The sequence below is a fragment of the Mus pahari genome, chromosome 11 (assembly GCF_900095145.1).
Source record: "Mus pahari chromosome 11, PAHARI_EIJ_v1.1, whole genome shotgun sequence".
Taxonomy (NCBI): Eukaryota; Metazoa; Chordata; class Mammalia; order Rodentia; family Muridae; genus Mus; species Mus pahari.
Genome location: NC_034600.1, coordinates 75,579,418 through 75,600,430, shown reverse-complemented (window position 1 = coordinate 75,600,430; position 21,013 = coordinate 75,579,418). Strand labels below are relative to the sequence as shown.

General features: G+C 47.9%; 1 protein-coding gene across 3 annotated transcripts in view; it reads left to right on the top strand.

Annotated features, from left to right (window-relative positions):
• Ankrd33b (ankyrin repeat domain 33B) overlaps positions 1 to 21,013 on the top strand; it is a 71,755-nt gene that overhangs the window by 41,089 nt on the left and 9,653 nt on the right. Inside the window, exon 2 of one of the 3 annotated variants that reach the window (XM_021208795.2) lies at positions 2,082 to 2,211. The exons of 1 other annotated variant lie outside the window; for it this stretch is intronic. In XM_021208795.2, the coding sequence (XP_021064454.1) occupies positions 2,082 to 2,211 (130 nt within the window). Of the gene's footprint in view, positions 1 to 2,081; positions 2,212 to 2,240; positions 3,411 to 21,013 lie in introns of those variants that run through there. One more of the 3 variants, XM_029543946.1, reaches the window with a different exon arrangement.

Sequence of the window (21,013 nt, the reverse complement as noted above, 5' to 3'; positions counted from 1 at the left end):
CTCCTCCTCCTCCTCCTCCTCCTCCTCCTCCTCCAGCTCCTGTACCTCCTCCATCTTCCTGAAGAAGGTAGAGACCATTCTTTAAGAGCGGCTTTCCTAGTCGTCCTTAGGTTCTGGCTGATTTTGACCACAGGCTGGCAGCCTGGTGGTTCCGTGCTGTTCTTGCTCTGGCGTGTAAGCGTTTATGTGAACCGTGCATACTTGTTGTAGCCTGCAGAGGCCAGAAGGAGGCCCAGGAACCCCTAAAACTAGAGTTTCTGATAACAGGAAGGGCTGTGTGTGTCTGGAGTGTGGTAGGGTGAGGGGTGGGGGTGGGGGGTTGGAAGCAAAATCCAGGTACCCTGCAGGAGCAGTGAGTGAGCCTGGCCCCTGGACCACATTTTTTTTGTCCATTGGTGGGTTGATGTGGACAAGGTAGTTGTCTTGGTTACTGTGAGTGGCACTGCCTGGCGTGATGTGCAGCTATTTTTTGTCTGTCCTGACTTTGAGTCCTTTGGGCATGTACTCAGTACAGCTGGGCCAGATGGTGTCTCTGATTTTAGTTTCTGTGAGGAACTTCTGCACCATGTTCATAGTAACTGTACTAGTTTACATTCCTGCTGGCAATGGAGAAGGTTCTTATTATTATGTGTTCTTTCGTTGTTGTTTTCTGTTTGTTTTTGTTTTTCTAAGACAGGGCTTCTTTGTATAGTCCTGGCTGCCCTGGAACTTGCTCTGTAGACCAGGCTTGTGTCTACAGTGTCAGAGATCCTCCGCCGGCTGCCTCTGGAGTGCAGAGATTAAAGGCAATGTGCTCCCACCACCCAGCTTGTATGCGCTTGATAATTTGGCAGATATTTTGGTAATCTCCAACATCGACCATCACCCTGCGTGGACCTCTCCCGGCTGCCACAGAGCACTCTCCTCTCAGGTGCTGTGTTCTCTGATACACATGGCTGCCTCCTAAAACCCTGGCTCTGCCCAGAGCCACCTCCTCATCTGATGGTGGACATACCCACTCAGTTGCTTAGGGTACGACTTCGGGGTCTTCTTGGTTCTTCTGACACACCCCAGGTCCATCCTTCGTGAGATATCAGAATCCAAACATATCTCTGACCCAAGGCTCCACCTTGGGTCACTGTCACCTGGCCAGCTTCTACAGCACACGCCCCTCTGGAGCCACCCTCTGCCCAGCAGACGGAGTTAATGCAGAGTATTGATCACCAACTGTTCAAAGTGCTCTGGGGCGCTTCATGGCCCTGTGGGTTTGGGTACCACTCTCTCTCTCAGTTCACTCTGCCCCAGTCTCTGGCCCCCCTGGGAGTCCCCTGATGGACAAGCCCAGATCTGGCTTTGCTCCTGCTGTTTTTCTGCGTGAGTTGTTCCCCATCCTCGTGCCCCTGGCTTGTGTTTTCTTTCATCCCTCAAATCTGGGTCCAAACACTCCCTGTGAGTCGGCTGTAACCCTATCTGCTGTCATTCATTCATATCCTGACTTGCTCCACACTGTTGAATGCTACATATGATACTGGCTGTGTGTGTGCGTGCACATGCATGCGTGTTGATATCCTTACATGTGGTGCCTCATGAGATGGACTCTGATTATTGGCAGATAAAATAAGTGATTGGCCTAAGAATTGAAATGGTTGAAAATTGGCGACCTGGGGTCCCTGTCTTAGTTAGGTTTTTTACTGCTATGAACAGACACCATGACCAAGGCAACTCTTATAAGAACTACATTTAGTTGGGGCTGGCTTACAGGTTCAGAGGTTCAGTCCATTATCATTAAGGCAGGAACATGGCGGTATCCAGGCAGGCATGGTGCAGGCGCAGAGCTGAGAGTTCTACATCTTCATCTGAAGGCTGCTAGCGGAATACTGGCTTCTAGGGTCTTAAAGCCAACACCCATAGTGACAAACCTATTCCAACAAGGCCACACCTTGTAATAGTGCCACTCCCTGGGCTGAGCATACAAACCCTCATAGTCCCTGTTGCCTCTGGTTCAGCCTCCCGGAAGACAGCTGTTCCCCTCAGGGTCCCCAGAGCTCACTGATAACGCTTGGGCTGTGTGCCTCTGACCTACTTCCCCTCTTCATTTCTAGACTGGCCTTATTGTTGCGTGCTACCATGGCTTTGTGGATACCGTGGTGGCTTTAGCAGAGTGTCCCCATGTTGACGTCAACTGGCAGGACAGCGAAGGGAACACAGCCCTGATCACTGCTGCGCAGGCAGGTAAGAGCTGGTCTTCATTCTCTCTCCAGAGCTCTGCTGCTGGGCCGTGTGGGCTCCGGTGACTCCTGGACGCATCCCACAGAGCTGGAAGTGGATTTGCCTAGAGCATGCACTGGGAAGGGGCCGACTGGCATGCAGGAGAGAGTGCACATTTCTTGGAGCAGCACGCTTACCCACCGAATCAGGAAGGCTTCACCAGCTAGGGTCTTCATTGTAGAGCCACCTCTGGAAGGCAGGCTTGCCTGCCTCTCAGAACACTGGCAACCCCGGAGACTGGGCGGCGTGGTCCTGGTGGGCTGGAGCCACAGTCCCATGCTTTACTGACAGTTATATAATTAGATCCACTGAGAAGGTGACCTTGCTTTCTACCTACAGAGAAACGCCAGCGACAGCTCTCCGAGTGCTTCAGAGAATTCATGTAACAGAGCGAGACTGAATTAGTAAGAGTCCTGTGAAAGTGGATTCAAGTACATGTCAGGTCATCTCTGGGCCACTGTTACCAAGGGCATCGGGGTGCCCAGGGATTTGGGGTCCATTCAGAGTGCTGGGATGTAGCTCAGGAGGCTGGATGCTGAATGCCCTGGGTTCACTGCACATGACAGGCGTGGTCTCTGCTTGCCCGTGAGGTCAGCACTCGGGAGGTGGATGTAGCAGAGGCAGAAGCTCAGGTCATGAGGCCTCCCATCTGGAGTTAGAGGCCAGCTTGGGATATGGGAGGCTATAAAACAAAAGAAACAAGCGTTTCATTCAATCACTTTAACATAAATGCTTACACTTTTCCAAACAGTTGTGCAACTGACCATTCTCTACGTTCTTAGCCTTTATACATTGGTCAGGCCATTGTATCCTGAGATTCCCCGTCTGCAGATTCAACATGGATTAAAAAAAAATAAAAATAAACCCTTGTAATCGGACCTGGAATAGGGCCTATAGATAGCTCAGTGGCAAGTCGCTTGCTAGCCAAGAATAAGGCCCCAGACTTGATCTTGAGTGATATAAAATACAACAACAGCAACAGCAACAACAATAAAACCCACTCAGACGACAAGTGTGTCAGCACTAAAGCACATATGGACATTTCCCCTCACCATTATTTGCTTACAATACAGTATAATAAATATTTGTTATGTCTACGCTGCATTAATTACTGTACATAATCCAGGGATGGATTAATCACACAATACAATGTGTATAGGTTATATACCACTATTACACCATCTTACAAAATTAAAAATTATTTTACTTTATGTGTATGTATGTTTTGCCTGAGTGTGCGTCTGTGCCCAGGGATGCCAGAAGAGGGCGTTGGATCCCTTGGAGCTGCAGTTACTTGATGGTTGTAAGCCACCATGTAGATGCTGGAAACAATTCATGGTTCTTTGGAAGAGCAGTGAGTGCTCTTAACCTCTGAGCCACCTCTCCAGCCCCTACTACATCATTTTATGTGAGATACTTGAAAACCGCAGGGTTTTGGTTTCTACAAGGGTACTGGAACCTGTCCCCACAGATACCAAAGATGACAGTCTAGTTCATCAGTCAGGTTCTTAGTGGCAAGTAATTTGTACAGCAGCCCATGGTTGTGCCAGGGAGAAGAGGCCTTTGTGTCCTGAAGGACTGTGGGGCAGCTTGGGTGGTGTCTTGGTTAGGGTTTCTATGGCTTTAATGAAACATCATGACCAAAACAACTTGGGGAGCAAAAGGTTTATTTGGGTTACGCTTCCACATCACTGTTCATCATTGAAGGAAGCCAGGGCAGGAACTCACACAGGGCAGGCACCTGGAGGCAGGAGCTGATGCAGAGGCCATGGAGGGGTGCTGCTTACTGGCTTGATCCTCATGGCTTGCTCAACTTGCTTTCTTATAGAACCCAGGACTGTCACCCCAGGGGTGGCACCACCCACAATGGGCTGGGCCCTCCCCCATCAATCACTAAATTAAAAAATGCCCCCCCCCCCCAGGTTTGCCTGTAGCTGATCTCATGGGAGCATTTTCTTAATTAGGGCTCTCTCCTCTCTGATGACTTTAGCTGTGTCAAGTTGATAAGACTCTCTCACACAAGTGGGAACTGGGCTCCGGGCTCTGAAGCCAGAGAAAGTGCCCAAGTGTCGTGATGCTGGTAGAAGCCTCTGTAGCTTCCCCAGAGAGAGGAGACCTCTGTTGTCTCTTTTGCTTTCTAGGCTCCATGTCAAGGGCTCTCATCAGGCGACACAAGGGAGGAGACACACTGACATCTGGCTATGTCAACTTCCTTAGCGGGAGGTAGTCTGTACACCCCACAGGCCAGTCCAGATGTTCTTGCTGGAGTTTCCCAAAGTCACTGTGTCAGCACACGCCCCTTCCCTCCCCCATTTCTAGAGTGGGGGTTTTTATTCTGTTGTAGGATCCCAGATCTCAGTCACTGACAGCAGGTGTGTGACAGCACCTCTGTCATAGTTTAATTTCTGTTGCTGTGATGAGATGTCCCCCCCCCCAAAAAAAAAGGGTCAGCTTTGAGAAGAAAGGCCTTGCTTTAATTCACAGTTCCAGGTTACATCCATCATAGCAAGGAAGTCAAGGGCACCAGAACTTAAACTTATTCCTGCCATAGCCACAGTCAAGAGCAGAGTGAACGATGCCTGCCTGCCTGCTATTCAGTTCTGTTTATCTATTCAACCTGGGACCCACTATTCAGAGAACAGGACCATCTACACTGGATTGGGTCTTCCTGCATCAATTGCATAATCAAACCCACCCCCCACAGACTTGCCCAGAGGCCTGATCTACACTATCCCTCATTGCGACTTCTGCCTGGGCAGTTATAGAACGTGTCAAAGTGATAATTAAAACTATCCAACACCTACCCATCACTATCACAGCAGTGGTCGGTGTTTGGCGACCACAGCCATCATACAGGATATCCTGTGGTCCCAGAACTGTTGGGGATCAGGGAGTTGCAAGTGAGGCCTCACCCTGCCTTGAGTCTTTCTCCAGCTCCCAGGACAGAGAACTAGACACAGGACCTAGCACTGCTTGTTCAGGCATTAGGGGAGGGACGGGTGTCTTGTGGATATGCAGTGGGAACATTTCACCTGGCTTGGGCCCAGGGCTTGGGCTCAGAAGTCTGGGCAGAGAAGCCAGAGGCGGATTTCTTAGCTAATGTGTCTCGTGTCTCAAAGCCTGGGGCTTGGATGAAACGGCAGGGATGGGTCAATGGAATGGGGACAAGGGGATGGTGTACCTTGTGTGGTGTTAGAGAGTCAATATCTAGAAGAGAGGAGGGTTCTATGATGAAGGTAGGGGCTGGGCCAGTCAATGTCCTGCAGGGTGGTTCCAGGTGACATGATGTAGGGAGAGAGAGAGAGAGGAAGGGCTGAGAGCTGCGTGCCAGGAAGAGGTGTCGCTGTCGGTGAGGAATGAGGTAGCAGATTAGGCTTTTGGGTGTCTGGTCAGGGAACAGGACAGACGTGAAGAGTTAAAAATTAAGCAGCAGGGGGTTGCAGAAGCATCGTCTGTGTATGAAATGCTGGGTGATATCAGCGAGGAGGTCCCAGTGGCGAGTGAAGGGCACAGAACCAGAAACATTCATGGGATCAGCACAACCGAGGGCCACGGACATGGGCAAGATCGTGAAGAGTGGGAGAATGTGGAGGAGAGTTCTCTTTTCTGATCGATTTGCACATTAGTTAGTGCTTGATGCCCGTGGGATGCCTTCTGGATTGTGGTCTATTTGAAATGCTTCTGGTTTATATAAGCATCTGAACCACAACTTGACTGAGGATATTAATACTGGGTGCCCTCCCCATCCTCCTCTCCCTTGCTCTCCCCTCCCTCTCCACCCCTCCTTTCCTCTCTCCCTTCTCTCTGCTTTCTTTCCTCCCTGGAATTGGAGGGAGTTATCGTAGTCCCCACCTGCTTTTCGAATTTTGTTGATAACCTGAAAATGTCATCTATTCTTCATGCTTGACACCAGAAACAAAGACAGTTAGCAGCACCTGCATGGCAGTTGTAACTGTCCTTAACTACAGTTCACCTGGCGCCCCCTTCTGGCCTCTGTAGGCACCAGGCATGCACGCAGTACACACACACACAGAGAGAGAGAGAGAGAGAGAGAGAGAGAGAGAGAGAGAGAGAGACAGACAGACACACAGACACACACACACTAAATAAACAAATAAATTAAAAACCCCAAATGCATTGCAGAAGTGGTGGAGAGAGATTGTGGCCAGGGCTGGGGTCCCCAGAACAGAGAAACCACATCCCAGGAGGTTAGCGCTACACTAAAGGATACACTATCACTCCAAGAAAAGACAGAAGACAGAGAACTGGAGGAGACCCAGGCCCTCTCTGGGCTCTGCTGTTCCCCCAGAACCTCCAGGCCCATGGCCTACACATGGCTGGTTCACTGATCGTTTGCAGATAAGAAGACAGGGTCGATGAACGCCTCACCTCGGGCTTGTTCTTGACATGTCTCAGGTCATGAAGAAATCAAAGGAAAGGCCCAGTTATGCTCAGACCTGGGCTGACCAGAGGCAGCTGGCAATCAGAGTATAAAAGCCTGGGCTAGGTTGTTTGGCTGGCTGGCTGGCTGGCTGGCTGGCTGGCTGGCTGGCTGGCTGGCTGACTAGGTGGCTGGCTGGCTGGCTGGCTGGCTAGCTGGCTGGCTGGCTGGCTGGCTGGCTGACTAGCTGGCTGGCTGGCTGACTAGCTGGCTGGCTGGCTGGCTGGCTGACTAGCTGGCTGGCTGGCTGGCTGGGTAGTTTGAGATAGGTTCTTAGGTAAACCAGTCTGATCCCAAACTCACTGGTTAGTCCAGGAATGACACCGGATTCATGATACTCCTGCCTGTACCTTCTAGTGCTAGGACTACAGATAGGCACCACCACACCTGGTTAATGGAGTGCGGAGGATGGAACCCAGAACTGTATGTAGTCTACTAACTACCTGAATATACCCACAGACTATGGGATACAGTTCTATACTCATAGCTCTAGACTATGTTTCCTAGCCCAGAAACTGGTGTATCTCAGGCTATAGTACCTAAGGAAGAAGGCTAAAGTGGACCTCCTAGACATCCCTTCAGACAGAGGAACTCATTCCTAAGTCATTCTCTGCAATTGTCTTCAGCCAGAGAGAGCATTGAGCTCAAGGTCATGACCCAAACCTGGGACCATTGCATCCAGTACCTGACCAGAGAAGAAAGGATCCTTCTCAAAGCCCACCCCCTCATCAAGATTGTTCAGAACCAGCCAGGCGTGGTGGCACCCGCCTTTAATCCCAGCACTTGGGAGGAAGAGGCAGGTGGATTTCTGAGTTCTAGGCCAGCCTGGTCTACAAAGTGAGTTCCAGGACAGCCAGGGCTATACAGAGAAACCCTGTCTCAAAAAAACCAAAAAAAAAAAAAANGAGAGAGAGAGAGAGAGAGAGAGAGAGAGAGAGAGAGAGAGTCAAAACACTTATTATTCACATAAAACAAAAGTGATAAATAAACCTTCTTAAATCCTCAGTCACTAGCTGTCACATCTCAGGTTCCCTGTGTGCTTGTTTGGGCTCCTCTCCGGGTGTGTGTTTACTTCAGGAAACAGTTTCCAGCTGCTCCTAGAATCCCATCTGCCTGTTTGTTCTCAGCCCTCCAGCATTTATTCTCACCTGTGGGGGGAGCGGCCCTTCCCATCCACAGCCCTGTCTTCTGAACTGGAAAATGCCTCACAGTACCCGAGTAGCTTCAGTATTAAGCCAGTACCCACGACTTTGATTAGGGCTTCTGTGCTGGCAAAGGAGTTCTCCCCAAAGCTTTATTGTGCGAAATCCAGATGAGTTCAGAGGAAAGTGGCGAAGACCAGGTGGCAGCCGGTGACTTCGCTTGTTGGCTTGTGTATGTGCTGACGTCCCATATAAGTTCTTCTCACTGCTGTCAGAGAATACTTGACTAAAGCAACATACGGAAGGGGCGTTTATCTGATCTGTGGTCTGGGGGTACAGTCTATCATGGGGGTGAGAGCAGCTTTAGCTGTGGTGGAAGAGACTCGAGGCACTAATCTTATTGCCACCAAGGGTCAGGAAGCACAGAGCCATGAACATTGATGCTCATCTCACTCTTTGTTCAGTCAGGGTCTGCACATAATGGCATGGTTCTACCCATATTCTGGGTGGGTCTTTTCTCCCCAGTTAAACTCTCTAGAAGCATCCTTACAGCATAGCTGGGGGTATGTGTAGGCTTAGGTTTTTCAACACCTACTTTAATAAGACTTCTTAAACACTTAACCTTCCTTCTAGCCCACCACCCACCAGAGGTAGTGGAAGGGAAAGGTTAGTAGAGCAAAGGGGGAAGTGGTCCTGTTTAGAAAATAGTGCTTTTGGGTGATTTTAATCTTCTTTGTCAGGATATCAGCAGTTCAGTTCACAGGAATCAGCAGCAGTAGCTTGCAATCACCATTCACAAATCGGCAATGGCAGTTCAATCCAGAAGAAACCACAAGGCGCTGCCAATCAGCCCAAGTCCTCGGAATCTCCCGTGAAGCTCTTTGGTGCATTTCTCTCTTTGAAGTCACGGCATAAGATGATCAGCGAAGAAGGCAAGGTGAACCCATTCTACAGTGTCATCAGCGAAGACCAGCGTTGGCAAAACCTAACAAAGACCAGCAAAGGGTGGCAAGGAGAACCAATACCCCAGTGTCGTCTGCTGTCTGTCGAGTTATGCTTATACCCTTCCAAACATCCCGTGTCATCTCAAGCATCCACACCAGCAAAACATCACATGCCCCTTTCCCAGGCAGCTTCCCGAAAAATACCATATGTCTGTTCTCAGCAAAACATTCTCTCATGTGTCTGCTTCAGCAAAAACATCCTCTCATAAGACAGTTTCCAGAAAAAAAATATCACATGGCACAACTGAATCTCCAAAGAAACCAGAAATTTCCATTCCAGGTGGAAATTAACTAGGTGTGTCTCCTAGTTCTAAGTTTAGTAAAGGTGACAGCAGAGATTAGCTATCATACCAGCTGAAGGTCAATCACTCACCCCCTGGCCCCTGCATGCTTCAGCACACATCTCCTAAAACAGGGGTGTAACTAACAACCTAGCACTGCTACACGCAAGAAATATAACATAGACACAGTTTATGTACCTCCAAATTGAGATGAAAAGCCCTCCCTGTCCCTACCACATCTTTATAGACAGGGGCTCTCTCTGCAAGAGCTATAGCCCTAATAGTTTGGCTGCTCTTTAAACCAGGTGACATCAGTACCACACATTGCAGTTGGGTGTCACACTGAGACCTATGGTCTGTGGTCATAGGAATGTCCAGATTCTTATGCTGCAGCTATGCATACCCTTAGGTCCTGGGGACATTGCTAGGTTCTGTTAAACAGCCCTCTTTGTTTGGAGTTCCCAGTGTCTTCCTGCCCACTTGATACCTGCTGGCCCAGGGAATGGGGACTTGCTTCAGGCAGCCCTGGGTTTATTTGTCACTGGGCTTGGGTGGCTGACATGCACCCATGGGTTGTGGGGCGGCATGGTCACATCCACTGACCCTGACTGGGTTGAGCAGTTGGAGGGTAATGAACTTGACTGTACAAGGCTCCCGACACAAGGCCTGGTTGCTTTCCTTGTGTGCCGCTTGTATACGTGGGATGCCCAGTGTTTGGAAAGAAACAAGCAAGCAAGCAAGGGGTGGGTGGGAACAAAGGCTTCTCTCCCAGGCTCCCGGTTCCCAGAAGGTGCGGCCAATCTTCTGACATTGCAACATGAAGCTATTGTCTACAGGGTTCACATTCACACTTGAGACTATGTGTGCAAGGCCGGCAGCTAAAAATGAACACAAGCAAACAAAAAACCCTGTGGAAATGGCCACTCCATAATTAAGGGGGAAGATTTTTATTATAGATAAAATAGAGAGTGGGGGCAGGTGGGGGTCTGCCATGGCTACATTTCAGGGACAGAGAGAGGATCAGAGAGAAGGGAGCCCAGAAAGGAGCAGCCTGGCAACTGTCAGGGCAATAGGAGCAGAGGGCAGCAAAAATGATGGAAAGAGTCCTACCAGTCATAAAGGGGTTACGCTGGGGGGCGGGGTGGGGGGAAGAGAGGGCAGGCCAGCTGGAACAGCCTGGGAGCTAGCATGGGGCTCTGATCTGTTGGAGTTAAGAGAGAACTAGACGCCCTCTCAGGAGGTTGGGGGGGCTGTCTGTTGGAGGGGAGAGAGGAAAAAAAACAAAAGACTTCTCCTGGCAATCAGAAACCTACTTTACACAGTTCCTGAGAACTGCTGAGTGTTTACCTGGTCTGAGTGCAGCGTCACCGTGAAGGACTGGGACCTGATACTGAGCCATTCAGTTACAAAAAAAAAAAAAAAAAAAAAAAAAAAAAGAAAAAAAAAAAAAAAAAAGAAACTAACCAAACACCAACAGAGCAAACAANTCACCGTGAAGGACTGGGACCTGATACTGAGCCAAACAGTTACAAAAAAAAAAAAAAAAAAAAAAAAAAAGAGAAAAGAAAAGAAAAGAAAGAAACTAACCAAACACCAACAGAGCAAACAAAACCACACAAAGCAGCAACAAGGAAACAAGGAGACCCTCCCCGTCTTCAGTTCAGCTACAATTTTGGGTTGGGCCCCATTGGCAGCTGTTCTTAGCCACATATGGTCTGTTACGACAGCCCTGCAGAGGCGACCTTAATTAGTGCCTGATATCTGCATAGGGTTTCTTGGATTTAAAAAGAAAACCTGTTTTCTGTTCTTTCCTTTTTGTTTTGTTCTGACAGTGTTTTGTTTTTTTTTTTTTTCTCTTTTTTTTTCCTTTCTTTCTCTGGCTTCTGGTTGTTGCCCCCTGCTTGCCAGTTTGCTCATCCACCCCTTACGTGGCTGGATTGCTTGTGCCACTCCCATCGCTGCCCACACCCACCAGCCCAGGCTCCCACCTGCTTCTGCCTGCCCAGGCTTCCAGCTCAGCAAATTGCCTAGGGAGGAGGTGTGCACATTTGTTAAAATGTAAACTGAAAAGCGTTTCCTTGGTGGGGGGGGGGGGGCATCCCCGGACCTCTCCTGTACTTACTGCTCAAACCTTGTCAGCCCTATTTAAAACAGACTTCCTTTGTTATTTTAAAATGCTCTCTGTGTGTGTCTGTGTCTCTCTGTGTGTGTGTGTTCATGCACATGTGAGTCCAAGCCAAGCCCTTCATTTTTAAAACAATAGTTTTATCACTTCCAGTCATCAGGATCTTGTTTTACTTTGAGTTTTAGGAAGGGCTTGTTTTCTCTTCTCCCTCCTCTTTCCCCCTCCTCCTCCTTCCTCCTTCTCCCTCCTCCTTCCCTCTTCTATTGTTTTAAAGAAAAGATTAGAATTTGGCAAGTCTTTGGTTTCCTAACCCTGCCTGCTCTTTCAGTCTTCAGAGCTATGGCACACTAAGTTATGCCTGCAGCTCAGTCAGGCAGAGCGGGCTCAGACACTGCTCTCCCTCCCCTCCCTCCCCTTCCTTCCCTTTCCCTCCACTTCTCCATCTCTGCTGCCCCAACTCTGGCTTTTCCCCTCCTCTATTAGGCATTCCCTGGGTATCCCAGCACACCTACAGGGGTACTGCATTTCCAAAGCCAACAGCTCCCTCTACTGGCCTGACTTGGAGAACTACGCTGAGTCAGACAAGACTGTGGAAAACCAAATTCTCTAACACCTCGGTTCTCATCTTCCTAATGCTGGAACCCTTTGACGTAGTTTCTCATATTGTAGTAAAATTATTTTCATTGCTACTTCATAACAGTAATTTTGCTACTGTTGCGAATCATAATGTAAGTATCTGATGTGCAGGCTATCTGCTACGTGATGCTGTGGAAAGGGTTGAGACCCAGAGATTGGGACGGCTGCTCTAACTAGAATCACCCGTTTCCAGTTCTAATTCAGCTTTGCACAGATAGAGCAAGACATCTTTCATCCGTCCCTGTTTTTAGTGACAGGAAGACTCTTAGCCATAATTTGTGCTTGTGACAATGTTGAACGAGTCAGTGGTTGCTTACTTTGGTGACCGTTTAATCTTAAATGATGGTTTATGACTATTAAGTGTCCGACAAGAGAGCTTCTCTGGAAGGAGCATCTTTTCATCTTTTTATTCACCGACCCTGGAGTCTGCGGCCAGTTAGAGGGCTCTGGCTCACCTTAGCACACTGAGGGTCAGGGTTCAAATGCTGTTGCAAAAACCAGGGGGATGACTATTGGAAAGGACGGTGCATCAGGTAGTCAGATGAAGGGTGGCTGGGTGTTCTGGGTAGGGTGTATACAGGGGCCACAGGTTAACAGAGGATCTGCAGCCTCCACAGAGGTACTTACATAGCAGTGTTTATGGTGGCATTATCCATAACAGCTAACAACCATCTTTAGTGGGATCTGATACACTCTTCTGGTGTGTCTGAAGACAGCTACACTATACTAATATACATAAAATAATTTTTTTTAAAAAAAGGGCTGGAGAGATGGCTCAGCTCAGTGGTTAAGAGCACTAACTGCTCTTCCAGAGGTCCTGAGTTCCATTCCCAGCGACTACATTGTGGCTCATAACCATCTGTAATGGGATCTGATATACTCTCCTGGTGGTCTGAAGACAGCTACAGTGTGCTCATACATAAAATAAATAAATCTTTAAAAAAAGGAAAAAGCCTCAAAGCAAACCATAATACAGAGGAGAGCTGTGAGGTCACCAGGTGAAGGAGAAAGGCTCTGGTAATCTTGTCCTCCCCTCCAGCTTGATGCGACAAAGCCTTACTCCCAATGTTCTCTCTCCAGTGTTATGCTTTCCAGTGTTCAGCCTGACAATGTATCTTTCCTTGTCTTTTGTACCTTTTCTAGAAGAATAAATCACATGTTTTTTCAAGCATTCTTTTTTTTTTTTTCTACAAAGTTCACATTTTTTTGGAACATTATTTTTGCTGGAAGAGGTGGCTTAGTTATTAAAGTCTCTAGAAGTTCAAACATAAATTCAAATCATAAATTGGATAAGAAGTTTACAACAGAGAATGTTTACATGCATATCCATTAAGAGTAATTACCTGACTGAACATTCATCAACTGTCATTAGCTCTACAGGTTCATGGAGAGTTAAAGACCATAACTTTTGTGACTAAGTTATAAGTGAAGTTTGTATAGATAAACCCAGTCAATATTTTATCTTTTGTCCTTGCACTTATAGTAAATCATTAACTCCCCTTTTATGGCCATTGGTTAATGGTTTTACAACATCTTGGAATGTGCTCTAAGTTGAATGCCTGCTTGTTATCTCAGAAGCAATTAATTCTTGACACTTGAAGACTGGCAGCATTCTCATTGCAGTTTTGACATCAGAAAGGACTTAATAGCAGTCTTATTATAAAAGAGCTTAATAATTAATACTATAATTTCAGGAACTCTTTTTTTAAAAGATTTATTTATTTTATACATGTGAGTACTCTGTCACTGTCTTCATACACACCAGAAGAGGGCATCAGATTTCATTACAGATGGTTGTGAGCCACCATGTGGTTGCTGGGAATTGAACTCAGGACCTCAGGAAGAGCAGTCAGTGCTCTCAACCGCTGAGCCATCTCTCCAGCCATAATTTCAGGAACTTTTATAGGATCATCTATAAGACAGTACATCTTCATCATTCTGCAGACATATCTGCTCAAAAGGGTAGGCTAAAACCTAGTAATTTACATATATATATATATATATATATATATATATATATATATATATACACACACACACAATAGGAAAAGCATATTAATAGCAGGACTCTTTCTTAAATGAAATTCTTCTTGGCCTTGCCTAGAGAAGCCATTCTGTCCTTAACTTTGACAGTCCATGGCAGAACCATCTCAGGAAGATCACCGGCTAGTTTTTAGCTTCTCCTAGATGGCTCCTGGCATTGGAGATTGGCAGTCTCATGCACATGCAGGAGATGGGGAGAGGGTTTGGGATGGAGCACAGGTGTCTGGTGGTATCCATCACTGAAAAAAGTCATTGGAGACGGGGGAGGAACAGTCCAGAGGGGTAGATGCTTGGGGTTTGATGCAATAGGTTTAGCATAGTTGTGGAACACCCAGGATAAATACGCAGTAGACATGCAGATGAGAAACTAATAGAAGTAGATGCGGGTGTGTTGGAGATTTAGAGGTCATAATTGAAAACATGGAGCACGTGGGATCATGGAAGGGAGGCCATGCGGAATCATGGAAGGGAGGGCACGTGGGATCAGGAGAGGGTTTTCCCATCAACTGAGGAGGAGCAGCTTCCCAGGAACAAGAAAGGCAGAGAGATGGAGGGTCAGAGGGTGAGCTTCCAGAGGTCTCACAGAAAGACAGGTCTGTGAAAGAGGGAGGGGGAAGCGATCAGTGCTGTGGGGGTGTCAAGTAACAGAGTGGACAAGCGTCTGGTTCACCACAGTATTGATGGACAACTGTTGGGAGGCCGTTCGTTCAGTCACAGCTGGACGAGTGTCAGTAGCCAGAGAGCACAGGACTGAAGGGCGTGGGATGACCCGTGGTACCCGGGTGGTTGTTGGAAACACATGCTTTCTATTTTTAATTATGTGTGTGTGTGTGTGTGTGTGTGTGTGTGTGTACATGAGTGTGGGTGCCCAAGGAGTCCACAAGAGGGCACTAGATTCTGTAGAACAGGAGTTAAAAGAGGTTGTGAGCTACTTATAACTCCTTAGGTGCCAGGAACTAAACTTGGTGGGTCTTTTGTAAGAGCAGTGCTCACTTAACAGTGGAGCCACCCCCACCCCCTCCACCCCTCAGACTGAGTAAGATGAGAGGCTTAGACATGCATGCCAGCTAGCTACTGCCGGGTGACTCCCTGTCTCTGCAGAGTTGACTTTCAGACATTATTAATGCTCGTTATTAATGCTCTGTGGACAGGCTGAGGTCTTGATTTTATTGCTTTCATTTATGATTAAACTGGGGACCCTGTTCTTGATCACTTTACCCAGGGCAACTGTTTTGCTAGCATTTCTTGTCATGCTCCTTTAGGGAGTAATGAGGCAGTTGGGTCATGATCTACTCCGGGAGCGTGGGGGAGAAGCTGAGTTCCCAGGATAGGGAGTGTCTGAGCTAGTACATTTGAGCATCTGTCGGCTTCCTACCTGCAAATATTCCTTGGGGGAAGTGCTCAGGACGTGGTGATAGAATCATGATGTCACATAGCCAGGGACAGGATGAGGAACTATGGGCCTTTCATGTGATTAGTATGAACATGTCTGCAAGGATGGTGAGACTGATATGCCTAGGCAAATGGCGGCTAACTATTCCAGGAAAGCGGGCCCAGAATGGCTCTTAATCCGGGAGGTGTAAGATGGTAGGTTGGCAGCTTGGTTTATGATGTTATCATGGTCTTTGCTGCCATTACTACCATAGAGCTGGGAAGGTGGCAAGATTTTGAGTAACGTTAGTTTTGGTGGGAGAGGTGGCTTATTGCTGTGCAAGTGTTGAGAGTCAGAGTTCGGATCCTCAGAGTGCATGTAAATGATGAGTAGATGTGGTGGTGGTCCACCTGTCATCCCACTCGGAAGGCAGAGGATGGAGTCCCTGGAGCAGGCAGCTAGCAGTAGTAGCGTGAGCTCTCGATCCAACTGAGAGATCCTGTCTCAAGAAATAAGGTAGAGAGTGAGTGAGGGAGACATCCAGTGTCAACCTTGGCTGTCTACAGGTACACACCTGCACACACCTGCGCATCCACACTGCCACACCCCATACACACATCTGCGTATACATATGCACTATGCACAAGTACACATTATTGAAGTGTGTGTGGGGGATTGGTAACTTGAATGGGTGCAGAGTCACGGGGGGTTTCAGTGGGAAAGATGGGCCAGGGACTCCTTGTGAATGTGGGGATGTTGTGGGGGTGATGTGGGGGAACTGAGGAGTTTCCCTTCCCATGGTTCTTGGCTCACATGAAGTGGGAGGTAAATCGTCTCCTGACAGAGCAGTTTGCTCTGAGGCAGGTGATTTACCAGTTGATAGTTCTGAGCTCCAGAGATGGCTCAGCCTGTAAGGTGCTTGCCACACAAGCAAGGGGACCTGAGCTCAGACCCACAACCCATGTCAAAAAATTCAGGTGTGGCAGTGTATGTCTGCAACCCCAGTTCCGGGGACTTGGAGACAGGTTTGTTGCCAGCTCAACTAGCTAGATTGACAGGTCCCAGGTTCTGTGAGAGACCCTGTCTCAAAGACCTAAGGGCGAGATGGTTGCGGAAGAGACTCAATGTTGTCTTCTGGCCTTCTGAAGTTGCACACTCTGTGCACCTGCACATGTACATGCACGCACACACATGCATGCACAAAGGCAGGCACACACACATGTGCATACACATCCACACAACCAAACCAAACCAAAGCAAAAAAAAAAACCCCAAAGTTGGAGTTTCCCCAAATGCAGCTTAGGGGTAGTTGATCAGGACATATAGACTTGAACTTGGCTGAGAACCATAAATCTACCTGCTCATGCAGAGATGGCATTACTGTGCATGTGTGAGTTTGGCTCCACCGCTTTGGGCTCTCACTTGGTTGTGAGCTTCCAACCACCCTCCCAGGAACGCTTTGAATCCTGTCACCAACTTATAGGTTAGCAATAAACAAGCCCCATAAACTGGAGTTCTGATTCTGAAGAAGCAAGGCTACAGCTTACCACTGAGCTCAGCCACAGCTGTGAAAAGATGGGTCAGCACCTCGCTGAGGGTTCCAGCGCTAACAAGACCAGGCTTCTCCCCAGGACATAGCACACAGACTGGAATGGGATGGTGCTGCCTGGACTCGCTGACCTCTTGACCCTCCTCTGTGTGATGGGTTCAGGATGAAGCTGGGGGGTGGTCAGGAGTCCATGACAGCTCAATAGCTCTCAAGCCGGTGGGGTAGAAGAAGACCTTCGATCTAAAGTTAGCTTGTGTTCTGCTTGAACACTTGTCACACGGGTTGGATTTAGACTGGGTCTCGGTGAAACGAATTACGATTTGTTTCGATCTTTTTCTTTGAAAATGTGACGCTGAATGTCAGTCACAATTTGCATCAGGTATTCATTGTACACACACACACACACACACACACACACACAAGCTATCCTAGTCTCCACTTGCCCTGACTTTTAAGGAGAACAGTTAATGTTTGCACACTGTTAGAAGCATCTGGTCCATCTTTAATTTCTTTTTTCTTAAGATTTATTTATTATTATACACTGAAGCTGTCTTCAGACATACCAGAAGAGGGTGTCAGATCTCATTGCGGGTGGTTGTGAGCCACCATGTGGTTGCTGAGATTTGAACTCGGGACCTTTGGAAGAGCAGTCAGTGCTCTTACCCATTGAGCCATCTCATCAGCCCCCCCATCTTTAATTTCTACTGAAAACAGACTGCATGGTAAAGTTGCTGCTCTCGCTTCTGGAAAAAGCCTGGGGATGGGCAAGGACTCTTAGATTGTCAAAGCTCCAGCCGACAGTCAGGATTTGAGTATCTGGGTGCCTTTGCACTGAAATGACTATGTATTTAGTATAAATACACATACCTGTGGCAAGTTGAATGGGCAGAGAGAAGAAAACTGCCCATTACACAGATATTTTATGTGTATCGTGTTGAAGTCAGGATATCCGAAGCTGGTTTGAATCTAACCTAACTTACACACTGCTTGAGTTGGTTCCATCTTAAGGGCAGAATCACCAGACTCCCCACCTCCCAGCAATGAGCCTTGCCCTGCCCAAGGAAAGAGCACAGCTGGTACCCAATGTAACTAAGAGGTTACCACTATATTTCAGAGAGCTTACTCTAAAAACAGAGTCCAATTCCCAGACCTGCCCTCCAAACTCTGAGGTACTCTTGAGCAGGGATGAGGTACTCTTGAGCAGGGATCAAGTACTCTGTGTCTATAAAACAGAGAGATCATATTAATGCACAATTATGAAAGGCACAGCAGAGAACATGTGCAGAAAGTTCTTAGCAAAAAAGATAAATGGAGAAGTCCTGGTCAGACCTGTATGCCCAGCACATGGGAGGCAGAGGCACGATGGTCAAGCTCATCTAAGCTGCGTAACAAGGCTGCAGCTCCTCTGGAATACACGGGACCCTGCCTCAAAAAAAGCGAACAGCAAACAAAAAACAAAACAAAACAAACAAAAACAAAAAAACGCAAGCAAACAAAAGAGCAAACCACACGAAGAACCCAAAGTCCCTGAGCGGGCAACAACTCCACCGACACCAGCAGAAAGCAACTCCTTCCTCCTGACTTGAAGACCGAGCCTGGAGCTCTCCCCAGAGCATATAGAACACGGCTAAGCGGGCGTGGAGCTCCAGTTCCCAGTGGAGAAACTGGCCACCACTACCGAGCCAAGGGACCAAAGTTGTGTTTGTAGTACATGCCCTCTGAAGCTATGATGAGGGGCTCCTATCTGCAATCCAATTCCAAGGCACAGTTCAAATAGAGGGCCTCCGACAATACATCAATCCTGCATGCAGACCTATTAAGACCATCAAGCACAAAGACAGTCTGAGAAAACATCACAGCCACCAGGAGCCTAGAGACACAGACAGGCAATTCGGAATCGTGGATGGGAACCCAGAACCGAAAAAGGACGTTAGAGGCCAACTGTGGTAGCACTGAAGAGGCAGAGGCAGGAGGATTGCTGCAAGTTCTATAGTCTAACCTAGTCTGTATAGCAAACTCCAGGACCGCCAGGGCTGCATAGCAAAATACTGCCTTGGAAAAGGGGACAGGGGAAATGACGGCAGGGAGCGTCCAAGGAAATCAAAATAAAGAAGGGGATTTAGTTACTAACTGTCCTGGTTAGTTTTATGTCAACCTGACACAGTCACTTGGGAAGAGGGACTCTTGATTGAGAAAATCCCTCCACAAGATTGGCCTATAGACAAGTCTGTGAGGCATTCTCTTGATTGGTGGTTGCTGTGTGAGGCCCATCTCACTGCGGGTGCTCCCATTCCTGATCAAGTTGTCCTGGGTGTATAAGCAAGCAAGCGGAATAAGGTATGCAGAGCAAGCAGGCAGCTTTCCTCTGTGGCTTGAGTCAGTCCCAGCTGCCAGGCTCCTGCCTTGAGTTGTGCCCTGGCTTCCCTCAGTAGGCTGTGCCCTGGATATGTAAGCGGACTGAATTATCTCTTTGACAAGTTGCTTTTGGTCATGGTGATTTTTTGTTTGTTTGTTTGTTGTTTTTTGTTTTTTGCTTTTTGTTTTTTACAGCTATAGAAACCTAACTAAGACATTAACAGTGTGTGGATATTGGCTCACTCACTGCATCAATCATACTAACTCAAGATCTTAACAGGGAAACCGGGTAAGCCATGTCCAGGAATTCTGTGTGAAGTCTGCTGGTTTTTTTTTGATTAAATCCAAACTATTCTGAAATTGAAAGTTTATTTTAAACAAGGCAGGAAAACTAATCGAGGCAGGAACAGCAATGTGTAGCTGCTGCCTGGTGCGGATCCTCCTCCCCTCCAGGGAACGCTGTGCTGTTTCCTGGACACAGAGTGGGCGGGGCTGGACCAACAGGAAAGGAGCAGAGATCTGAGGATGACAGCACTACTGAGACACGAGTGGGCGGGTCTCTGTGAAACTCAAGGAGCAGCATCAGGCCACGCCCCCCCCCCCCCCCAAGTCAGCTTCATCATCCCACCAGCACGCTCAGGATCCACACGTGTTGGGGATTGGTTCTAATGCTTTGATTTAATTAGAAATCTGCATGTCCTTGTCCCCAGTTGGTTTTTGTTCGGTCAATAAAGATGCCAGCGGCCAATGAGATGGGGCAGGACCTTAAGATTTGTGAGGGCTAGGAACTGGGAAAGGGGAGACAGAGAGTCACATGACTCAGGGGAGAAGAATGGAACTTAGGAGCTACAGGAAAGATAGCCAACCAGCTATCTGGTTGAGAATTCGGGTGGGTGGCCACTGGCCACTTCCCTGACTGGGCCTGGGATAGAAGGGAAGGTTTAGGAATGCTAATTTTGTGTCAACTTGACACAGCTGGAGTTATCACACAGAAAGGAGCTTCAGTTGGGGAAATGCCTCCACGAGATCCAGCTGTAAAACATTTTCTCAATTAGTGATCTAGAGGGGAGGTCCCCTTGTGGGTTGGTACCATCTCTGGGCTGGTAGTCTTGGTTCTATAAGAGAGCAAGCTGAGCAAGCCAGGGAAAGTAAGTCAGTAAAGAACATCCCTCCATGTCCTCTGCATCAGCTCCTGCTTCCTGACCTGGTTGAGTTCCAGTCCTGACTTCCTTTGGTGATCAACAGCAGTATGGAAGTGTAAGCTGAATAAACCCTTTCCTCCCCAACTTGCTTCTTGGTCATGATGTTTGTGCAGGAATAGAAACCCTGACTAGGACACTAGTCTTTGAGCTAGCCAAGGCATTTTAAAATTAAACTGGTGTGTGTGTGTGTGTGTGTGTGTGTGTACAACGAATACCTGATGCAAATTGTGACTGACATTCGGCGTCACATTTTCAAAGAAAAAGATCGAAACAAATCGTAATTCGTTTCACCGAGACCCAGTCTAAATCCAACCCGTGTGACAAGTGTTCAAGCAGAACACAAGCTAACTTTAGATCGAAGGTCTTCTTCTACCCCACCGGCTTGAGAGCTATTGAGCTGTCATGGACTCCTGACCACCCCCAGCTTCATCCTGAACCCATCACACAGAGGAGGGTCAAGAGGTCAGTGAGTCCAGGCAGCACCATCCCATTCCAGTCTGTGTGCTATGTCCTGGGGAGAAGCCTGGTCTTGTTAGCGCTGGAACCCTCAGCGAGGTGCTGACCCATCTTTTCACAGCTGTGGCTGAGCTCAGTGGTAAGCTGTAGCCTTGCTTCT